We start from the raw sequence: 23,799 nt of genomic DNA on the forward strand, positions 1-23,799 counted from the left end.
TTTAGCCTTCACTCGACACGTGGGCCTCCGATCCACACGGGTGGTCTTTCTTTCAGCCGAAGAAAGTCGTTACTGCGATGTGGTCGAACAGAATAGATCACCTTCGAATACTTATTTCTAGGAATATTCGTGAATTTCCTATAATAAAACGAAAGTAATAGTTGGTGTTGATCCACTGTGAAGGGACATTAAAACCCGCGGGATAAGTAGGGTATTCTGCTTGATTTGTCAGCACCTCAAGGAGCCCATCAAAAGTACATTACATAAAAGGTCGGCTTACAAAGTGCGGAATCTATGTCACATAAGATTGCGATCTATCTTAGACTGCTTCCTTGATGCAAGCAATATTGAAGCGATTGATACCACGAATGAGTGCTATACGTGGCTATAGGGTAGTCATTCCAGTCCCGGGCGGTACGCAGACACAATGATTGTAAGAATGTAGTGGTGCGGCTATGGGTGATGATCACGAGGCGCTTGAATCGCCGTTGCGATGCCCTCGATGTACTGGTTCATTGAGCTGGCTGCTGCCACGTGGGGTAAAGTAAAAAAAAAAAATATGTGACAAAAAGTGAGCCGTGACAATGCGACAGCGTATGATTATGATTGATGTATGATTAACATAGAAAGACTGTTGTCAAACCTCGGGTCTTTACAAAGCATTTAGCTACACGCGACTCAATTACGACATGTGATAGCTATACGCGACTCAATTACGACATGTCATAAACTCCAATAGACTCATCTGCCTCGCAGCGTCTTCTCTGTTTTCGTGTGTATGTCTCTGATTTTATTTGTCGCTCTGCATAAGAAACTGCAAAATATATGATTCACATACATTTGTGTTATTCCACTGAATCCCGTCATAATTTCCTCATTTTGGCATACCTAACGGCGCTTATTCTTCGTTCTTCATTTTCTTCACCACCAAGATTAGCCGGTCGAGATAGTTGGTTGACAAGAAACGAACACTTACAATTAATATACCGGTATATATATATATATATATATATATATATATATATATATATATATATATATATATATATATATTGTCTCGTGGTAGTCAGTGAGTCAGTGGGTGGGTGAGTGAAAGAGGGACGCGAACTCGCTGGCACGATAGGATTTGCTTGTCTAGAGCGAGGCTACGCAGAAGCGAGCCCCACAGTCCCACTCTTCCTTGCTAAACTTGAGGTATCTCGACGCGCACTCCCAGAGTATGCATATATATATATATATGTGTATGTATATATATCTATATATATATATATATATATATATATATATATATATATATATATATATATATATATATATATATATATATATATATATTATGGGCAATATGAAAAGAAATGGAAAGTATAATTGCCACCTGTCCGCACAAGCTGGACAGCTCAGTTACCCAGAACACAGCAATTTCCCTAGACCAACGTCACGGGAGTTCGATGACGGACTTTCCCTCTACTAGGTATGTTGCCAAAAAACCAAGTGCAACGAAACAACAGGCTAAAATCAGACTTCGCGAGCTCCGCAGGAAGTCCTCGTGGCGGCAGTATACACCAGCCGTCAAACACAACCAATGTGTGTCTCGCAGAGAAATCGGCTGCACTTTGAAGCGAAATAATCAAAATGACAGAGAAGCAAGAAGGAAGAACTGCGGGCGGCAAGCACACAGGGAGACGGAGCGCGAGACCGAGAGGGCACGCGGCCCGAGTGCTCGCTCTTTAATGAGTGCTCCGAGAACTTCGGAGCAAAGCGGGCGAGTCGGCGACGGGCAGGTACGCCCGCACGCGCTTGTGCATTCGGATCGAAACACGGTGGGCGACCTTTCGAGCGCCGCAACTTCGTTCTCGACAGTTCCGTGCAGCGCGCGTTGAATCTGTAACCGCAGCTGATGCACACACGGAAAATACAGTGACGTGCGTAGGCGTGCAATCTGGAACCGATTTTTTCTAAAGCGCACTGGTCAGTTCCTTGTCCAGCTTCAACGAGCCTACAATAACCCGAGCCTGCGGAGAGCAACAACGGGCTCGCGAGGACTGTTGAACATCAGTGCTTTGCGCACAGTGACTGCATTTCCTCGCTTTCGGTGGCGGCAGTTGTTTCTCTGCACGCTCCATCTCGTTGTCCTCATAGGGCATCTTAGCGGAGCCCACAAATACTGTGGAGGTCTGTCGATATTCAACTGCGTAGACTGGCGGAATTGTTTCTGCTAGGCATGATTCAGTCCGAATTCGTACACCAATCTTATGCTCACTTCTCTTTTCTTTTGTCTTTTTGTTGCCATTAAAGTGTTTCTGCCACATATGGCTCGGTACTTACCAGTGGATACCAGCTTTGATAAGTGATTACAATAAATAAAACTGTGGTATGGCTCCGAAAGCATTAGACACGCATTAGTTCATTAATGCAAGCATAAACACCCCATGGCCATCGAACTTGCAGCCCGTACTGCGTATCTCAAACAGCGCGCACGGCACCATCCGAGAGCATGCTTCTGTAGTAGCACTGCGATTCTCGCCAGTGACGACGAAGAAGAAAACTACGACGGCTATTGGCCTCGGTGATACACTGTTTTACCTGCCGCAGACCATTATCCTGACTGGGCTGGCAGCTCCCGCTGCAGCGCACACAACTTCTGATGATGCAGTGCACGGAAGTTCCAATCACAGGGAGGCAAAAGAAGCGAACGGAACGAGCCGCCAAGGAGGGAGGGGTCACCGTGTTACCACTGGAGCATCCCCCAGCTGCACACCCCAGTTTACGATCCCCATGCAGCCGAGCTTTCAAACAGGGCGAGCACGACGACCAAGAGGAAAGAAAGTACTCGCTTACATCGCATTAGGGCCGCCGACGAAGGCAGGGATCATCCCGCGCCAATCGAGCCAAAGGTCGTTACGCGCAGCGGTATGCAAGAGTGCGGTGCGGGTAGGGGGGAAGGGTTCGCCGAGGGGGGTTGCACGTGCTTTTAGGGACATGCTCCGCCGTCGAACATGGTCTGCGCTCCAACCGAATCCTCGTGTTCTCCCTAAATCGGCTGCCTCAAAGTATCCTAATGAATTCGAGGGAAAGCGGCGTTCCCGGTGGGCGACCACAGAGGAAAACACCATTAGAACGAAGTAGACGATGAAACACCGCTCGCGACAGCGCATCCATCAGGTTTGAAAGCATCGTTCAGTCCAGCGGTCCGCTGGTTCACAAGCGTATTACGTGCTGTATTGCAGTTTCCCACTGGTCGCGTGGTAAACGCCAACCGTGCGTGAAAGGCTTGCGTCTTTTTCTATCGCGTAACACGAAACACCTTCGTAACACGTCGCGTAACACGAAACACCTTCTTAGTTATGCGCAATTAAATTCTGGTATAATAATCGCTCTCCGTAACGATTCGCCATTGGGCCAACCTTCTAGCAGAGTCGTACATACAGTGCCACTTCTAGGTGGTCGTTGGAGCAATTGTAGCAATTAGGACTAACGTTGTCAGAGCAGCTATGTGGGCTGTGCAAAGGAATGGTGTATCCTACCAGGATGCCCCCCCACAAAAGCGATCATGCAAATTAACACACTGACACAAAAACAGACTACGTCTGCAATAGTTCAGAAAGCATTGAAGCATTCATTCCTTCTGGACAGCTTGTGCTACTCGTCAACGTTCTAGTGCATGCGGTAACAGAACCTAATGTTAAGGACGTTGACACAAGTAACCAACTTAATTAACTTTAGCAGGAACTGATTATTTTTATAATTTCTCCTTCTTTCTTTCAACATCCCAATCTCTTGAAAGCGAAGCGTATTCGTTACGTCTAAGTGGTTTACCTTTAAAAAATGCATATGAACAAATATTCGTATGCATCGTTAGGTCGCACATCTAGTCGAAAAACAAGTACACTTGCTTGCTGCGAGCTCTTTCTCTGACTGGCAGAGAAAAGTGATATCGAACGCGAACGTTAATTTCAGCGTTCAGACCTATTATCATCGTATTCTGTAGTATAGTTTGCCGAAGAGTCGTGTATGCATGAGAAATAATATACTGCTGCACAGTACAGTCTAAGAAACAATACATAGTTCGGGCACCTCATTGACAGTGAAGCATAACTCATGAAGCCTATTCCATATATTACTCCGTTGCCAGGAGTTCTTGCGGACTCAGACAAATGCATCTGCGCTGCCTAACGAAAACTAGCGTAATTCATTTGGAGAGTGCGCTAACTCTCAGAAACGGAGCGAAATGTGGGACTATAGAATGTGATTGCCGCAAAAGGAATTGCCTAGCACTCCCTTTGCTTCTCAAGCTCGCACACTAGGGAGAAGCATGCCACACATCGATTTTGTGCACGGCCCGCGTTTCCTCAAAGGAGAAAAACTGAAGCGCCTCAGCCGGCATATCGAGACCGTTATATTTTTGCACCTCGTCCGCAGCAAACCTATTACTTCGTGTTTGCGCCATAATGCAGTTCTCTTCAAGGATTCTGCAAGAACCGAACGAATTAGTTTATGGTCACGCAGATCGTACTTTTAGTCAGCACCACAAATTTGAAACGCATACTTAACTACGCAATGGTTATCATCTTGAAAAAAATAACAATAGCGATGAGGCGCATTTTTCTTATTTTTTTATTTTCAGAGCCCAACGCGCCCGTAATTGCTCAGCGGCTGTTTGGACGCAGAACGCAATGCAAGAATGAGCGCTAAAGAAAATTAAAGTTTTGTGATCGAACGTTGTTTTGATAACTTCGGCATCGGTGTGCGTATTCCACATTGCAGCATCGCAGGTTTATGGCGGTGATCAAGAATCAGAATTGCGGCAAGTGCCTTTTATTTTCTGAAGTTCGTTTAGGTTTGCCTCTTTTATTGCTTTATCAAACTGCCTGCTAATTTCATCCCCCTAGGAAGAACTTAATTGCTGATGCGGATGGAATGATAGGCGGACGGAAGGACAGACAGACAGACAGATAGACATAATGAGTTAGTTAGTTAGTTAGTTAGTTAGTTAGTTAGTTAGTTAGTTAGTTAGTTAGTTAGTTAGTTAGTTAGTTAGTTAGTTAGTTAGTTAGTTAGTTAGTTAGTTAGTTAGTTAGTTAGTTTCCACTACCCAGCCAGCAACATGCATGGAGAGCTCTATCACTGAGTCAGTGCGGCAGAATGTCGCATTGTCCGTATCGCGGGACCATCAGGTGTGCTGCAGTAACGATGGGACATGAAGTACTTAACGAAAAAATTGAAGATGCTCTGTAATTTCCCGAGTTGGACCAACAGCTGCCGAATTGGTTTCATAAAATAAGATGATGATGATGATGATGATGATGATGATGATGATGATGATGATGATGCATTAGCATTACGTCGCACTTCTTTGGGGTCCAGGATTCATCATTTAAAACGTGTTCATCATATTGCAATGTGTTGTGCTGCATGCAGCTCCCTCGACAAAGTGCAGCCTTTTCGAGGGGAGAAGTGGAAGTAACGGTGGACTGGCGCATACCAACGTCAGTTGCATGGTACACATACACAGACACATACACATACACATTCACGCTCTTCTAAGCTATAAAATCTCCTCTCTACCTCTACTGGCCGGTTTTCCACTCTTCACACACATTGTCTCCTCCGTCGATTCGTAAACTAGCATATGAAATTTTCATCCGTACCAAATTAGAATACGCGTCTACAATTTGGAATCCGCATCAAAAATACTTGATTGACACTTTAGAAGCTACTCAAAATCGTGCCTCCCGCTTTATCTTGTCGAATTATGACAACACTATCAGCGTTACTAACTTGAAGTTATCTATTGGTCTACCCCCTTTAGCATCAAGACGCATAATTTCGCAACTCTGCCTATTCCATAAATTATACTATAACTTTCCTGACCTTCGTTCCTCACTATTATTTCCACCCATTCGCTCATCACATCGTCTATTCAATTCTTTATGTATCCAACGCCTTCAAGGTTCTACAAACGCTTTCAACAAATCCTTCCTTCCCTCTGCAATAGAACAATGGAACTCGCTCCCGGAATCCATTGTTGTAGAGCAAAACCTTTCGAAATTTCGAGAGTTACTAACCTCCCATATTTGTAACTAATTATGCAAAAAACTTTTCTTTTTGGTGTTTTCAGTTGTTGCCTTCTTTTGCTTTGTGCATGACTATTTCTTCGATGTTTGTATTATTGTTTTGCCTCCCCCTTATGTAATACCCCACATGGGGCCTTTAAGGGAATAATAAATGATGATGATGATGATGATGATGATGATGATGATGATGATGATGATGATGATGATGATGATGATGATGATGATGATGATGATGATGATGATGATGATGATGATGATGATGATGTACACATTTCTTTTCTCTTTGACACTTCTAATGCTAACACATAAAAAGACGGAGTGCGACAAATCTAAACAAACAACGGGCTAATGTACCACCGCTTACTCTTGAGTAGGCGAAGTTTGCATACAAAGGCAAACTTATTTGCGAAGCGCTTTGCAATCGTTTTCGAATTTACCGGCCTGCACGTCTGTGTGACTGCAAGCCGGACGTCTCCCAGCCGACCGATCGCATTTTAGCATTTATTGAACGCAAGGGGGACGGGAAAAAAATGTCCCCTCGCAGGCCTCGGCAATTTCGATTTCTCTCGACGCACGCCAGAAACAGCTCACGTCTACTCGATATCTTGTTTTCTTTATTTGTCGTATTATTATTAAACGCGGTTAAGAACCGACAGGGGCTCCAATGCATATGCGTGCATTAAGTTCACTCCTGGTATAGAAGGGCAATGACCTTAGCTGTGGAGTCAGTAGCGTATTAACCCCACGTTCGGGAAATCGACTGAGGGCGACATTATTTCGCGAGGCGTGCGAGCGTCTGTGCTGTGCGGCGCAACACGCGCGAGACAATTTTTTCACTGGCATTCAAAACATATTTTGCTTTCTTTATTGCCACCTTCCACCACATATATATAAGACTAATGGGCATTTTAATGGGGCTGGCATAGGTGGAGAGAGAAAATTACAAAATCCTGGATTCGTTTTTCAGAGCCGCTTACGCTAGAATTGTTAGCAAGAAAAAAAAATTAGCCACTTCTCGTGCTGGACGTATTAGTGAAGGCAGTGGGCCAATGGCAAAAGGAGCTTACGAATACGAACAGAGTTTTCTAATTTTTTAAAATTTGGCCCCTGCTTTCTAAGCACCCAGTCCAGAGTTTTTGTTAGTTCAGGGCGCATATTACGCGTTCGCTCAAAGCTTCTCGGCAGTTTTGACCTTGCTAACTTTTTCCATGCAATTATACACGAATTGCACCTTCTTTATTCAAGTTACTTGAAAAGTTCTCCATTGGTTGTTACTGTTAACGATGTCGGTGACTTTGACTGCATCTTTAATATTTTGGGGGAACATATATAATAGTACAAGGAAGAAGACGTTAATGATCGCCCTCATATCGCGTGGTCAAATTTCCAGATGGCCACTTGAACTTGTCGATCCACTTAATAGCATACCTTTCGTTGGAAACGACTTGAGCAACTTCAACCCTATTGTCATTCCTGTTTAGCGAATAGTAGCAGTGTGCGCAACGATGGCGGCCATACGCACAGGGTCCCAAAGTGCGTTTTATAATCAATCGACCAGAACTCTTTCAAGGTTCTTTCGGTGAAGAGTTCGGCTTCTTTAGAGGCTATATTACAACAACCTCTGGTACTGCTTTAAAGGTGATACAAAAGCTCAGCGCCCTTCCCCTCTGTGAAGAAGGATGACCAGCAAAGCTGTGCATGTGGGCCCCTTAATGGCGATGTGCACATCCGCCGCGCGTCGGTCCGGCATTGCACTATCGTCGGGATCGGCCCACGTATGGGGAGTCTTGTGTCGACACACGGACATGATCCTGGGGCAACTAGCTGTTAACAACTTCGCTGTAAAATAATGTGTTTCTTGACCCTAATTTAATTTGGTCGTGCTGGTCTGGCGGAACGCAGTGGTTAAGAGCCAAAGCCTTCGATTGCGGTCGAGGGATTTGGTTTGGAGAGGGTTTGGAGAGAGTTTGAAGGTGGTTTGGAGAGGGTTTGGAGAGGGTTTTCTCTTACGGCGTAGTTGCGAGTGGGGCTGTTACGGTATCTAGCGTAAGATCTAGCGCTCAACTTGCTTTCTTTTCGTCTCGACGTTTTCACCTTCGAGACATACCGGGGTCGCCAAGACAAAACAAACTAATGGTGGGCTATCTACGCATGACAGCGCGCATGCAATGCTGTCGAGTTTTCGGTGCTTCTTAATACATTTCCGTTCTGCCGTCTCTGCCAGCAGCAACAGCGGCAGAAGCACGCGCGAGACGGTCGCAGAAAATTCCCGCGCACTACCAGAAGCGAAAAAAAAAAAAAAAAAAGCCCGCACGATATTGTCGTCGTTGGAGACGAGCGAGACGCGGACAGGGTCACACCGTGTAACCGAAGAGAATTGGTACACCGCTTCTAATTCAAGAGAGTGCTTCTAACAGCTTTCCAAACTGCGTATGTACTCGATTCGGGCTCCAATAACTTTTATAATAGCTTATCGATTTCCTTGAACATATATGTAACCCTTGTGTTCTGCCATTCCTAATGTACGTAGTCGATGGCTGGAGGGCAGCAAGGAAACTTAAAAGGAAGTTAAGAGCTGCGCATCGAGTGATGGGACGAAAAAATAATTAGCGCATGACGTAAGTGGGAGAAAGACGGCGATGTGGGTCCCGCGGGCCAGACGCGGGTGGATCGTGTTAGGTAAGATTAGAGAGTGGAGTTTGGCGTGCCACGTTGTGGGCGCACAACTTATCGGTTGTCAATTAGAGCAACAGAGTGGGTGCGCCAGGAAAAACGCAGTCGTTGGTAGCACATACTTACATGGCGTAAGAAGGACAGCAAATTTATAGGCATAGCACGGAACTGGGTGAGAGATCTCGGGAGCCTACGGCCGCTGCGTAAGTCCACTGCTTCGCACTGCAATGGTCTTAAATAGGTGGATAATTATTGTGAAAGCTACGCAGCGTGATTTGTCCTTTTGTGGGCCCATTTCATTAAGCTGCAAGCACGAACAGTTGCGCGATGGCAGGTATACTCGGTGGTCGCACGACTGATTAAACCATAACTACTCGGTTAGCGGCCTGACTTGGTTTGGTAACGCAGTGCTTACACCGTTAAACAGTCCGGGGCACTCGTTGACAGAGCGTCCGCATTATTGGCGCGCGTTAGAAAAACAATGCGTGCGAGTTATTTGCCGTCTGTTTCCGGCATCCGGATGCTCTCGTGCTGCATATAGCTCCATCGCTCAGACACGGTGGGCGTAAACTACTGTCGCCATGGCGACATACCCATTAGTTCGCGCCGTCGTTGTTCAATGCTTTTTTTTTTTTTTTTGCCAACCGAGCGAAGCGCCATTGAACATCTGACACGTGGCGTTCCAAGCGGAGACCGCATTCGTTTTGTGTGCTGACGCGTCTGTGGAACAATCGGAAAAAGTAAAAAGTTTGAGGAGTCCTGCAAACTACAACTAGCGCACCTTCATATTGTTCTCGCCATAAGCCGCAACGAATATCGATTAATCGGTGCGCCCGCTGCCGTCATTATGCGGTCATTATCCTCTGTCTCACTAATCTACGGCGACGCCTTGGATCCAGACATTCCGTTGCGTGCGAAAATGGAATGCCGCTCTAATAAAGGCTTACGACGGGTACTTTTGGCGCACATATGCCAAGTTTGATAGAGCCATCGCAATGTTCCAGCGCCTTTTTTCTCTCTTACTTTCTATAACGAGGAAAGTGCCGACAATTCAGAGAATGATCGGACATGACGAAGAATCGACGCGGAGGAGCTAAAGGCAGTGAAAGCACGAAGTGGAGCTCTCACCTTTTCCTCGCTGTACATACACTTAGATATTTTTTTGTGCGGATTAAAAATCTCTTAGACTGAATTGCCTGCTCTCCGTTATGCTGAAGGAAAGAAAAAACGCAAACAGTAAAAGCATGCAGCGTTCGAGCGCGTTAAGTTTTGTCTGTGGCACAAGCATTCTTTGACCATAATCAATGACCATGGTTTCCGTTGCTCACGAGCTGCGAAAATTTCAACTTCATCGGGTCTGTTATAGATCATGTGCCCTGTAAGACGCTCTCTCTCTCTCTCTCTCTCTCTCTCTCTCTCTCTCTCTCTCACTGTATGCTTGCGTAAACTAAAAATTAAATACTGAGGTTCCAAAACTACGATCCGATTACGAGGTACGCCGGGGGGGGGGGGGGAATCGAACTCGCAACCTCTAGCGCAGCAGCTGGACGCAATCCTCACTAAGCTACCGCGGCGAATCTGTAAACGCTACGAAAGAAAGCGGGTTGCCATGACTAAAACTAGTCTAGTTGTCGAAACATAGGCCCAAGGACGAGATCGACCTTGCCAGGCCACGGCACGTGCGTGTGTTTGGCACACCGGATAATAACGAGACTTTATTTAAAATAAAAACAAGGTGAAGATTTTGAAGAAAGCACAAATGAACACACACACACACACACACACACACACACACACACACACACACACACACACACACACACACACACACACACGCCTGAGAAAAAAAAAGGAGAAGCTTTGCATTCTCGCACAACCGGCAGAGGAAGCAAGCGTCCTTCTAGTCCTTGAACTTGCGATTCCGGTTGGGTCCGAAGAGTCCGGTGCGTATCTGCGGCAGCATCTTGCGCGTGACCAGCTCGAGCCGGCTCTCGAGCGTGTTGGCGACCTTCTTCTTGCCTCGCGTCGTGATGAGCTCGACGCCGCCGCCGCACTCGTCGGGCAGGAAGTGCTCCTGGTCGACGACCACGTTGCCCTCGATACGGGTCTCAGTGGCGAACTTCTTGGCGGCCACCGGGAGCGCGTTCTGCACCAACTGGAGGTCCTTGCGACGGCACGTGATCACCACGTCCTTGTCCAGCATCATGTACAGGCCCTGTGCGCGGGACGAGCGATGTGCAAATCACCCCAGTGGCCGACGTGTGCCGTGAACTCCGAAAACCACGCTGTTATCGTAGTGAAAATGGTGCTCGCCACGGACCCGAATCTGGATTCGAATTCGCGAAGTTTTCCGTTCGTACTTTCTTCCATTGGATGGCGCGCCTCCTTCGGTGATATTATATCCAGCATCAGAGTTGGCTGGCATTTGAACAATCATCGCGTAAGAACGTTTTCATGAACACGGGCCCTGCTTTGTAAGATGGCGCACTGGGCTATATAGGTTGGCGGTTCCCATTAGTAAGTGAACAGCGCGAAAGACGAACTAGGACGTAAAGACGAAGACAACCTTGATTTCCATTACCGAGGTTTTGCTGTAAGATGAGCAGAACTTACGCAGTTTGTTCAGAACCGCTCGTTGGGAGCGTTGCCCACAACCTATACGTGCTGAGCCTACGCACGGTCGCCCCCCGAGGGCACTACGAGGGCCTCGAATATGATATATAAAAAACCTAATGCAGATTCCTATCTCTGATGAAGTCGGAATGACTCCGAAGCATTGGGTTAGTTTCTAATGAACCTCCTAGGTAGGTGATTGTTTAACTTGTCTCATTTTCTTGTGCTTATACATGATTTTCTTGCTGGAATATTATTGCTTAGATCATCGGTTAATTCTTTGCCACATGATTTTTTTTATGTATTGATGTTTCAGCGGGCTGCATGAATTCAGCGCGCCTAACTTAAAGACCTCCGTTGAAAGTCAGCGCTTGTCTCCACCTGATTTACCCCCTATAGTCTGCCTTTAGCGCCGTTCGCTTATGCTAAACATCTGCGTTCACTGGTAACATCTTCGAACACATTAACGATTGGATTACGGCGCGGACGCTGGACACTGCGTAATTGAGGCATAAACTCCATGCATGCGATCACCCTCCCCGCTATACCTCCTGCCATGAGCGCTCTGTGGGATCAAGTTAACAATTCACTTACGTTTCCGACACTATTAGGCAAAATAGAAGCACGCAAATGCTCCTTGCACAGCAAGTACTGTTGATCGCATAGTAGAGAAATTTCCGGTTCCTCGTCATATAAACTGCGCGGTGATGTAGCTATGCTAGACAAATATAAATATGGCCATTAGTTTATATTTTCCTTGTCGATAAGTGTCGTCTACTTTTGCCGTGCACTTCGCTCTAGCTTAGCGGCTTACGTACCACACGCCACAGTTCGCGTGGATAATTTCAGCACTTCTCCGCGGTGTTTATCGTCCCAAAACACCATCTTTGGCATGAGAGACGACGTCTATAGTGTATGACTCGAAATTAATTTTGGTAAACCGGAGTTCTTGATTCTCGGAGTTCTCGATGTAGTGATAGTTTCTATACCGCTGCCACGGTAAGGAATCGAGCCCACTACTTCATTCTCAGCAGCAGAAAGCTATAGTTATACATAGTGAGCCGTCACGATGGGCTACTGCAGAAAAAAAGCGCCCCTCCAAGCGGTTAACGGTGTCGCATTCATCGGTCGAGCGAATAGCTTGGACAAACAACAAAGGAACGTCCATATAGCGGGGGCATGTCTACGTTGTGCGCCGAGTTTTGGAACACACGTACGCGCCCAGACAAATCGATCTCGTCCATCGACGGGCAGGCCCATTTGTTTGAAGCAGTGGCATTTAAGTTCACGCACACGCTAACACACACGACGACTAAACCCTCGTCTCCTCCCTTGAAAGGCTCACCCGGACTGAAACTTCAGTGTTGAGAGACTGAACCGCTAACCAAAGCCCACCAGCTGACATTTACTGGTCCTTTCAATTCAAAAAACGGCAGTCAGTCACACGTTGCTCGCTTACTTTTTCGGTGCCAGTCACTTTACAGTTGACGTTAGACCAGTTAAACGCACTAAGCAACAGCCAAGGCTAAATAAGGAAGCGTGTTCCTAGAGAGTCGTCAGAATATTGACCGATTTGTGAAAACGGGCATCAGACGTTTATGTCTTCTACTCCACGCAGGTGCCGGGCAAAATGCCAGTTCTGGGATCTAGAATCTGAAGCAAATCCTTGCCTATTTAGTAGCTCGTTGAATTGCATTCGAGTAAGTTTCGCTTACAATTTGAATTTGCCAATTCGCACTTCATTATAGTTTGGCTGGTATCTTCTTGCGTTATGCTACGGAAAATTCCAAAACTTAATTTCTTTTTTTTTTTCTTCCAAGCTTAGCATTACATTGTGACGGTAAGCAGGCGATTTGTTCAACTGCCCTGCCGAGTCGAAAAATATACTGCATACCCGCGGTAACAAATATGAAGTGTAAATGTGTTTGGCTCGAACTGAAGTGCGTGTGTGTGTGTGTACTTTATGCGCCTATTATGGAATCCGAAACTGGCTTTACGGGACGCAGAGTTCCGCTAGAAAATGTGAACTGCCACGCAGTTTACGCTTGCGGCTAGAAAAACTGCGCAACGCTGCACTCTGGTCGCACAGTGCAGGAGCCAAACCGAATTAAAGGGTGCGTGCCTCGGCTGCTGAAGTGTTCGGCTCTGTCAAGCAAATTCTTCGGCACTTGCTCTTTTTGACACCGACAGCGTGCGCGTGCCTGATTGCGCGCGTAATGAAAGGCACTACTCAGCCGCATTGTTAGAACTGCAGATACGCTTAAACGCAGTACTTGTGTCTGCCCAAGCGAAGTGAGCAGTGAGGCAGCCTTCAATAAATGAGATGCGGGAGAGAACGTGCCTCGCTGACCACTTAGCCGACCCGATTCGTTCCACGTCTGTCGGTGACAGATATATCGATTCCTCCCTCTCCTGTATATGCTTGCTTATCGCGCTGGTATGGCGTGCCCAATTCACTGCGTGCCAAGCTGCGACTGTTTGTGCTAGCTGGAGCCAGTCGAGTTGGCCGTTAGAGCACAAATTCGAGGCTCATTTCGACCCGGAAGTTCCAAACACGGCACCGAAAGCGGGAAATATGTCTAGCCGAGATTCTTCATACAGCAGACACAATGTGAGGGAAAACAGCTTGAAACGTGCATTTGCACATATTTAGGAACAATATTTACATAGGAACGTAGCGGAAACTAGTAGACGTGACGAAAAGGGCTTCACGTGGAAGAAGTTCCAAGTTGTTAATACTTCTATTGAAACGGAGGGTGTTTTCTTTTTCTTTTTTTTATTAGGCTTACAGCTAGAAATATATGTATATAGCATCTAGGTTGTACCAAGATTAGAAAATTACAGAAAGTAAAAAGAAAATATACAGTAAGTTGAGTCTCCTCTTTGTACATAATTTTCTTTCTTTCTTTCTAGATTTTGCTGTAGCAAACTGGCCCACAGTACTACATTACTCAGAAACTAACTTATTTCGCTGCTCTGTTAGTGTGTAAAGCTTCGTAGACCTACCATTTCCACTCGCCTCCTAGAGCTGGCAGCGCATCACGTCGTGTGCGTCTTGATGCAAATTTCACTGGAAGAGACTTCTTAACAGCGCATTATAGAAACGCACCTTCAGCTTACAGCGTTGAAGCGTGGTCTGTGGCCCATTCCATCATATTGATTCTTTTTTTTTTTTTCAGAGCGTATGTTTAAAGCGCATGTGTCAGCGGATGATGGATACGCTGTTATGCCCTGCGGCTTGTTGTGTGTGTGCACATTAAGACGACTAAAAGATAAGTTTAAAAGCAGAAAACACCACAAAATGCGATGGCGCGCCCATCTACTCGGGACACGCCTCCTAGTAGTTTACACTAAAGCGTTTCTCGAACTCTGAGCTTTAACCAGTAGTCCGTGGCCTTCTCCTTCAGAAACGTTTTCTTTTCTTTTCCACTTTCTTTCTTTCTTTCTTTCTTTCTTTCTTTCTTTCTTTCTTTCTTTCTTTCTTTCTTTCTTTCTTTCTTTGTATGGCGTGATTTTAGCGTGCCACGTCAGCAGAGTAATGACTCACTGTAGTGCACTCTTTCTGTATTGTATGAGCACTTAAGACGACGAAAAGACTGCGTTGCAGTTACAAGTGACATACACAAAATGAGAAATTACGCTTTCAAGAATTACGTCACGCAAGAATAGCGATTTATAAAGTTGCATGGCTACTTGTCTTGAAATACATTTTAATGTTATAGCTGTTGGTAAGACCAGATGACAGCCAATTTATTGTTGAAGATATAAGGCCAATGGTAGGCATTACTTACGCATGGAATACTTTACGAGTTCGCCCCTGGGGTCAAATTCACAAATATTTTTGTTCGTAAGTGTTCGCCGCGGCTGGCATGACTTTCTGGTATCTCCTCTGGACTGAGAGGCTCCGACCACCCCTCCTTCAAATCCTTTCCATTTCAATAAAGTTTCTATTTCTATTTCTATTTTCCTTACAAACATTTCTAGCGTAAAAGCTTTCTTGTGAATGTGGGCCCAAGGGCCGCATTCCCACAGTTTTTTGTTCGTAGCTGCTCTTTGCCATTGGTCAGTCGTTTTCGTTGATATGACAAGCATCAGAGTTGCCTAGAATTCGCTCTTACGAGCTATGCTACTGTAAGAGCTTTTTTGCGACTACGGGTCCAGGGCGAGTATCCACAACAACGTTCTTAAGTTAGAGCGGCTCGCAAGGGCCAGGTATTAAGGATGTCGTTATTCAAATAGGTCAAATAGGTCAAATAGGTCAAATAGGTCAAATAGGTCAAATAGGTCAAATAGGTCCAAATAGGTCAAATAGCTATTACGAATGAAAGGCCTTCGTGAAATTTACATCAGGCCACGTATTCACAAGGAGCGCTTATGCTAGAATTGCTCGTAAGAGCAAACTCTAGCCAGTCGTGATGCGGCGTATATTATTAGCGAAGGCGGCTGGCCAATTGCAAAAAAAAAAAGTCCTTATAGATCAAAAGCTTTGTGGATTCGGCCCCAGAACCATAATTCACAAAAAAAAACTTTTATGCTATAATTGTCTGGAAGAAAAAAATTCCAACCAATGCTGATGCTGGACACACCGTTAGCGAAGGCGACCGGCCAATGAAAAATTGCATTTACGGACGAGAAGCTCTGTGAATTCGGCTTAGAGTCTCTTCCTGCACGTCTGCAACCGCGAACGAGTCGTCGCTTATTCTTCATCCATCAGACGTTCAGTTCCAGCAATGCCACAGTGCCACGGCTCTTTAAGAAGGATACCTTTCTTGTTCCATCGCACAATTTCATGGTCACTGTCTGGCAAGGTCATGCGGCCGAGATAACCATTGAACAAGATCGATGCCGTCGAGATGGGACATATAAGAGATCCTGCTATACGAGTGCGCACTCTTCAAAAGCCAGTAGTAGTCACGACTTTGGCCATGTAACGTACCAACGCTTTCCAAAGAATTAAACGAGACATTGCATGACCTACGCTAAATTCTGCCAACCAGTGAAATAGTAAGAACAATCACCATGCGTAACGATAGTATTTAACATTCTAAACAATTATCTTTGTAACTTTCTGAAAACCATGGAATGGTAAAAATTGGAAGCTATAGATGAGACTAATTATTACCGCGAATCAAATTTACGATAGAAAAAGGTGCTTCAAGAAGGATGATGTTAGAATCCACAGAGCCATTCAAAATCAGAAAAAAAAAGAAGTTTGGGATAATCCACATACTGCCGTCGTTTTCTGTGCTGAAAAAACAGTCATACTAAACCGGGGCGTGAAAAATAGTGCCGCAGATCTGCCTCTATAGTCGGCGAAAACTCAAATCAGTGCAAGCTCCACCCATCAAACCGCACTGCATCTGCCTGATTTTGACTGATTTTGAAGTCACGTATAATCATCCGACAAAAAGAAACTGCCGGTATGTCATCATCCCTGACTCGGAAAACAACGCTCTGCACACGGAATTTCCAACGAAGGTAAATACACCAAGAAATCCACGCAGCTGCGTCCACTCAGGTGCCGAAATTGCAGCCACCTCCGCAATATGCTGACTATTTTACAGTCTGATATAAAGATTCGAGAAGGTTAGCCTAGCAATTCAAGAGTCTGCATGCAGTCAGCAAATGCACGGATTCTTTCGTGCTCAGACGGCCATTTCACTTTCAGTTTTTCGTAATGAGTCCAAAAATTTCACTCACAGGTTGCAAATGGCATCACTAACTTTGGTTAGTCTAATCCTAAAAGTGCAATTCATGCTTTCCTTAGCGAAAGAAATTCAGACAATATAAGGATATGCCACAATCGTGGCATCATCATCATCAATGATGATGATGATGATGCCGCGATCCCATACCTGGAGGATGAGGCGTTCGAGGAACGGTTTGTACCGGTCCTCCTTCTCCGTGATGGCGGTCAGCTTGGAGCGGGCCTCGGCTAGCACCCTGCTGACCAGTTCGTTCATGCAGCCCAGCATGCGCAGCCGCGCCGCGTTCTTCATCTGCGACGTCTGGATCTTGCGCATGCGCTCGACCACCTTCTCGCGCTTTGAGACGATGTCTTCGATGCGCTTGCGCTCCAGCGTCAGCACGCGCTCCTTCTCGGCCTTGAACTCGTCATCGGTTTTGGCGTCGATCGCTTTGACCTGAGAGGCGCGACCAAATGCGGCACGCTTAGAGTTTCGCACCGGGAGTAATGTCAACGTCGTCTGTACTGCGACTTTTCCCCTAAGCCCTAACGTGGTGCTGCATGCTACGGCAGAACATGGTATTATGTCAATGCTTCGTATTTATCACACAGGTAGTGGTGTCAAGAGCAATTCTGGCGCAAGGATAGGTACATAGTTTGGCAGAACTCGTTCTTCTGCAGTGTAGATGCAGGAACACGAAAAATATAGGTTCGTTCCCTTACGATGCGTGAAGAAGGGAAGGGCTGGACTATTCGGTCATTCCAGCGACTATAGGCAGCGCGGCGGTAGGTCAAAATGGCTGCCGAGACGGTGATAAGGCGATCTCGCAAGCGTGTGCATCTCAAGCAGCAAAGCACGTCAGGCCTTCTTGTTTCGCTGCAAACCATACTTTCTCTCTCGCTAAAGAGACGCAAAGGTGTGTCAAGGAAGACGAAGCTACGTTCAACGCCGGTCACATCATATGCTGCGGCATCGAGTCCATTAGAGGCGATTCTTGCAAAGGGGAGCGCAGAAGCGTTGCGGAAAAAGGTGATATGGGCAGGAAAAACGCTCACTTGCGATTAAGTATATTTTCAGAGACAAACCACCAGGAACGTTAGTGCGCATGCGCTGTCATCGAGAATTTAAAATAAATGATGTTTACATTTTTTTATATATATAAAATTCGCCTAACAATGGGGCACGCATCCCTACATCAATAATGACAGCTAGGGTGTAGGTGATAGCAACAACGGCACGTGCAATTGGCCTGGCAAAAGTCATTAAAAAAAAAACCTTCGGGGGGGCAGAGCGACAGAGGAGGTGGCGTAGAAACTTCAGCCAAGGTCAAGGAACGTAAATTCCTTATCCATCAGATGCACTGACGGGGAACTAATACAAAAGTTAGCATGAGCGTGAATCTTGCCAGCCTCGAGGATTTCCCTTTGGAGTCTGCCTTTGGATCTGCTTTTAATCTCGGTTTTATTGAAAAGAGGCTTACAGCCACAATCCTTGCAGTGCGCAGGAAGGTGCGCGGAGTTTCTCAGGGCCTTTAAAGATGAAGAATGTTCTCTTAACCTGTCATTTAGACAGCGCCCCGTCTGCCCAGTGTATGCTTTCCCACAGCCGAGTGGTATCTTATATACCACTTCGGTAGCACGCGAGTCGAGCGGTTTCGTGTGTTTCTTTTCACAGGTCTTGTTCTCATGGCCGTTTTGCAAGGGCGCACAACCGAGACAGCTTGAGAGGAGCTGTGAAGACGAGGCCAACGCCGTGCTTTTTCCCGACCCTTTTTAGGTTGTGTGAAATCGTTTTGTCACTGAAAATATACTTAGTTGCAAGTAAGCGTCTTTCCTGTCCACGTCTCCTTTTTCCGCAACGCTTCTGCGCTCCCCTTTGCAAAAATAATATCAAATCAACTAGCCCGACAGCTTACTATTCCATTAGAGACACCGAGGTCGGCGTCGAATCGCTTTGCCTGCAGACGAGTGCAGTCAAGGGCCCGGCGCACTGCGTTAACGCCGTAGTACGTGAAGGTACAGGCTCTGTAAAGGTCAGTATGTCGTTACTAGCCTTGAAAATGCTCACGGAAATGAAGCCATATATTTGTGTTTTCGCAAACACTTAGTAAACGCAAGCGCATACTGGTAACAGACGTTAGTCTTTTTACAAGCGCTCCTGTTTTCAACAAATTAAACTGTGCAGTAAGAAACAAACTTTAGTGCATTTCGAAATGTAAACTAAGAAAAGAAGCACGGCTGTAAAATACAACAATTTACGAAACTCGTAACGTACAGGGGTGACCACGCTCGTCTAGGGCCTCGAACAGCGTACGGCGGAGCAAATGAACTGAAATTTAGCATAGCAGTTTGACTAAGGACAAAGTGCTTGCGCCTGAACGGGTTTCACGTTTTTCCACTTGCGTTTCGAGTTGTTTCTTCCTAACTCGGTACCTCCCTTAAAGTTTGTTTCTTCCTTGCGCAGAGCTCGGCTCGATCGCTGTGTACAAGTGGGATCACCTCTGTATGCGATTCAGTGTCTTGCAAATGTAGTGCGAGCTTCGTAACTGGTTCCAGTGCCTCAGGTCGTTACGCCTGTCTTAAAGTACATTTTAAAGATACCTTAGCAGTGAACACTCGCTACGGCACAGTTTGAGCACTGCGGCATGCTGCACGTGACATTACTACTCCTTTTTCCCTCATCGGCGCCTCGATGCCTACCGCCAGACCGAACGACCGAACCGCCGAAGTGCGTCGCAGATTTCTATCACCGGGTGACTGCTTCGGAGGAGAGCCGCGTGGCGCCGCTTGCGCCGCGGGAATGACCGAATAGCTAAATAGAGGAACAGCACTTGCGAAGCACTTCGTTCCTTCCGTTTGTCCTGCCTAATGCGCTGTTACTCTACTGAGTTGAAACATCTGCCAACCAACCAGTTAGCACTCTTTCGTGTTTCGACTGGTGTTTTGTATATATTGCTGGCACTCTTGCTCGGCGTGACCTACATTTTTCTCGCTTTGCTCGTAGTGTCTGTTATCTCTTTCTTCTATTTTTGTCCCGGTGACAGATTAGCCGTGGAACACTGTGGAAAGGTGCTTGCTACCCGCCGATACAGAAGCCAGTTATTCCTGTGCAATGGTGCGTTCCAACTATATCTATGTTGCACTACTGACATGAGGAGGACACTTGTTCGTGCCAGTGGGGATCTATAGTGTCGGGAATCTTTCCTCGCGTCTACGTCGCAAAGATGTAATAATGTACAGTTGCAGGTTGTACGTCATATTCTCTCAAAACAGCGCGTTCCTTCGATGCATGCAGGTGCTGGTTTTGCCATTAGAAGCATAGCGCCGCACTAGTAGGTGTACGACTACCTGCACTGTATTGGCACACGGCCACATGCGACGTTAATCAAAAGCATGCAGGTCATTTCACACGTACAGCTGTTGGTGAACGTGCAGTGGAATTGCCGCAACACTCCTCCTGCGGCGAGGAGCATGCAACAGGCACCCCAAAAGCACACGGTCCGTGGATGCCGCGCAAATTCTTAATTTTTTGCTAACCGATACACGCAGTCTGAAAGTGACGACTGCAGTGTGGCATCCTCAAAAACAAGATCGAGATATCGAGGTGCATGCCGAAGTCGCGAAGTAATGCAGATTTCTTGCGGAAAGTCCAGGCGGTGTACCGTACTTTGCCTATCTGCCTCTATTTTTACCCACTGAACTCTCTATACTCAATTTGTGATAAGTATACTTTAGCCAATCGGTGTATCTTGTAAGTGCTCTGCAAACTCCGCTGGAGGCCGCATGCGCACAACAAATTGCGCATGAAGGCCACGTATATATTCTTACAAAGCCAATGGGCGAGAAGCAAGAGAACAATTAGCCCTGTTCTTATACACACATTGGCAGGCCCCTTCCGGTGGGCGAATGTTAAGGCTGCTCGAAAGACGCCCTCGCCAATGTTCACGGCAACGTCGGTGATGCCGCCGTGCCCAGTGGCACCCTTCGCGACAGGACAGCCCGAGTGTTTTTCGAGCAGTTTGTTTGCCCAGCCGAAAGGGCCACTTCAGAGGGAGGGTCATCTTTGCTCTGCTTTCCGTCAGGCTAAATCCTTTAAGCAAGCACGTGTTAGTTTCGGTTCTCAATTTGCCCAGGCCTTCGGAACAGGGCGCCGAGTGGGTCACACCGTGCATGCCCGAGTGAGGACAGAAGGATAAGAACTTGTGCGCCGTTAAACGATGCCCACCTTGGAATTGATATCGTTCTCGATGTAGGTCAGCAGGTAGGCCATCCTTTTGGCGGCGTCGATTCCGCTGTGCGAAGGTGCGGACGTCGTTGATTTGGAGGCCTTTGCCGAGCTTGACGCGGACTTTTTTTTCTCTGACATGTTTTGGCGAGTTCCAGAGCCAATTGCTTGCTTAGGCCAGACGACGCCCAGCTCCGGTTTTCTCCTTCTTCTTCTTCTCCTTTTCTTTTGGTGTACAGCACGAGCTCGGTTGAGCGGCGGCCAAGGACAGCGAGGCCTTTAATAGTGAAAAGGTAATCAGATTAGTCTGAATGGCACGCATTTAAATAGCAGCCGCGTGCTGGGCAGATCATTTTCAAGGAGATCACGCATTGATTGCCTAAGCCTTCGACAGGATGACCGTCGCTCTATTGAACCTTGGCGTTACGTCGCTCAAAAGTTAAAGCATACCGGAAAGTGAACGGCCAAGAAAGCGTCTATTGCTTCTCTACGCTCGTGCACGAGTGGCGAAAAGGACTGCAATCACGGGAGAGGGATGATGGTGATTGGGTGAAGACTGTGATGAAACAAGGGGGGTGGGGGCAGGTCGCGTTATCCGGCGTTTTAGGGCGCACAGGCGTTTCATTGAGCTCAGCACGCTGTGCTTCATTTTGATTAAATTTCCACGCTGTTCGTTCCTTGCACTGCTTCTTTCGCCACGTGTTCTAACTAAGAATTAGCTGTTACAAGCCTATAAAAATTTGGCAGAGCATCATGTTGGCGGGCAGTCTAAACACTGACAGACGCCAAGAATCTTATAAATTAAGACTGCTGAAAGTAAGGTCAGATTCAGAAAGTGAAGCCGCGGACGCCACCTTACCATGGGCATCGAATCAGCGGCAACCACATAACCCTAGGCAGTATGTTCCGTTTGTCCATTTGTCATTCGCAAACCAAACCATGGGAATCTTTGTTGAAATGTGTCTTTTCATGGAATGTTCGCCAGTAGCAACGGTACATCGGCATAATTTTATCGTTCGTCGCGAAGTTTCTATATGTCCAAGGCGAGTGATTAGTCCTGCCTTGAATCTTAAGTTAACTTTATTTGCCCTAAACTACAATTTATAAAAGCAAAAGTACACGGCAAATAATTGTTGGAGAATATGTCAACTACAGCAACATTATTTGCGACATTTATAAATCTATGTGCCCCTGTTTGGTGTCTCGTGAAAAGTCTACAATTGCCTTGTTATGGTTTCTGTAAAGTCAAGGAAGTGGACCAATATTGACGTTATGCCAACAGGATATCGCGTCCTATATAAGCAAGAGTTCACATCCCAACAATAGCCCCTGAATGCCTGCATACCCAGAATATTCCTATGACGTTCGGCGTTGAAATGGTCGAGCACGAACTGCCGTCGTCGGTATGACGTTGCGAAATACTATAGGGCTGCAAACTCTGATGTATTTCGCACACATGCACGGTGCAAGGGCTGGATGGAAACAGAGACATGCGCTGATGCAATGTTTGAAGCGAGAGACATCTTTGAGGTTTACAGGGCAGCACAATCGTTAGTTGCGAAAGCGAAAGATTTCTAATGGTGCTTATGCAACGAACACTGAACGCGCCTGACGCCTCGCCGAAGTTTTCAGCTCAAAGCATTCGCGGTTTTATGGCGGTTGCACAAGTGCTTTCGAATTGTTCCTCGCACTGACCTTTTCGCTGTTTGTAAACGCGACCAGAAACATTAGCCCATTTCTGTACCCAAGTCTGAGTTCGCTGTCGCAAGTATTCCAGAGCTGCCGCGACAAATAACTGAGTGTTAGAATTTATTGCAAGTTGTACAGTATTACGAGAGTACAAGTGACAAGTCCGTCCTCAATCTTTTTTTTTCGTCGTATGTTCATGATAGAGGAACGAGACAGCTGGGGCAGGACAGGGGGTAAGTGGAGATCATTGGAAGAGGTCTTCATCACAAAACAGGCTGATTAAAGTAGGCCAAACTGAGTGACATAAATTATGTCACTCAGTTTCAATCAATGCACCCTGCGCGCTGTGGAAAATTCGTTAATATGAAATTGCTCATCATGTTCTCTTACATGCCCTCTTGAAATATATGGTACGAATGACGACGCACGGCAAAAACTACGCGCATTAAGACGGAATGCATACAATGTGCGTAAGCTCTTGCGGAAGTTGCAAGTGCTAGCTTTCACGGCGAAACTGTTTCGCTGGGTTTGGATGCTGATGGGTTTTGACGTGTTTTGATGCTGCAGTGGTTGGACTGTGTAGAAGAAGAATGTGAAGAGGGCGAATGCGGAGAGTAGGTGCGCGTGCATGCGGATGGTGTGCTGTGAGAAGGATGGTGGATGCGGTCATCTTCCGCCGTTGTGTAGCGGCATTGCAGTTGAATGCTTCTGCACAGGGATGACGAATATGACAAGTTGGAATTGATCCAAAGTTTCTTATCTAAGTTTATCTACTATTTTCTTATAATTAACTTATCCTATAGTTATCCCCATGGTTTCGATAAATGTTTCTGTTGATG

The 23,799-nt window shown here is 46.3% G+C and overlaps 2 protein-coding genes across 3 annotated transcripts in view; one reads left to right on the forward strand and one right to left on the reverse strand.

The window, feature by feature from the left end:
- LOC142571890 (uncharacterized) overlaps positions 1-23,799 on the forward strand; it is a 473,725-nt gene that overhangs the window by 344,882 nt on the left and 105,044 nt on the right. The window lies entirely within an intron of this gene.
- The window catches only part of LOC142571887 (V-type proton ATPase subunit E-like), a 35,325-nt gene continuing 21,967 nt past the window's right edge, over positions 10,442-23,799 (reverse strand). The window contains exons 2-4 of the mRNA XM_075680569.1: positions 21,272-21,548; positions 17,216-17,503; positions 10,442-10,962 (exon numbers count right to left, since the gene is read on the reverse strand). Of these exons, the coding sequence (XP_075536684.1) occupies positions 10,648-10,962; positions 17,216-17,503; positions 21,272-21,412 (744 nt within the window). The 5' untranslated portion in view covers positions 21,413-21,548 and the 3' untranslated portion in view covers positions 10,442-10,647. The remainder of the gene's footprint in view (positions 10,963-17,215; positions 17,504-21,271; positions 21,549-23,799) is intronic.

The sequence above is a fragment of the Dermacentor variabilis genome, chromosome 2 (assembly GCF_050947875.1).
Source record: "Dermacentor variabilis isolate Ectoservices chromosome 2, ASM5094787v1, whole genome shotgun sequence".
Lineage (NCBI taxonomy): Eukaryota > Metazoa > Arthropoda > Arachnida > Ixodida > Ixodidae > Dermacentor > Dermacentor variabilis.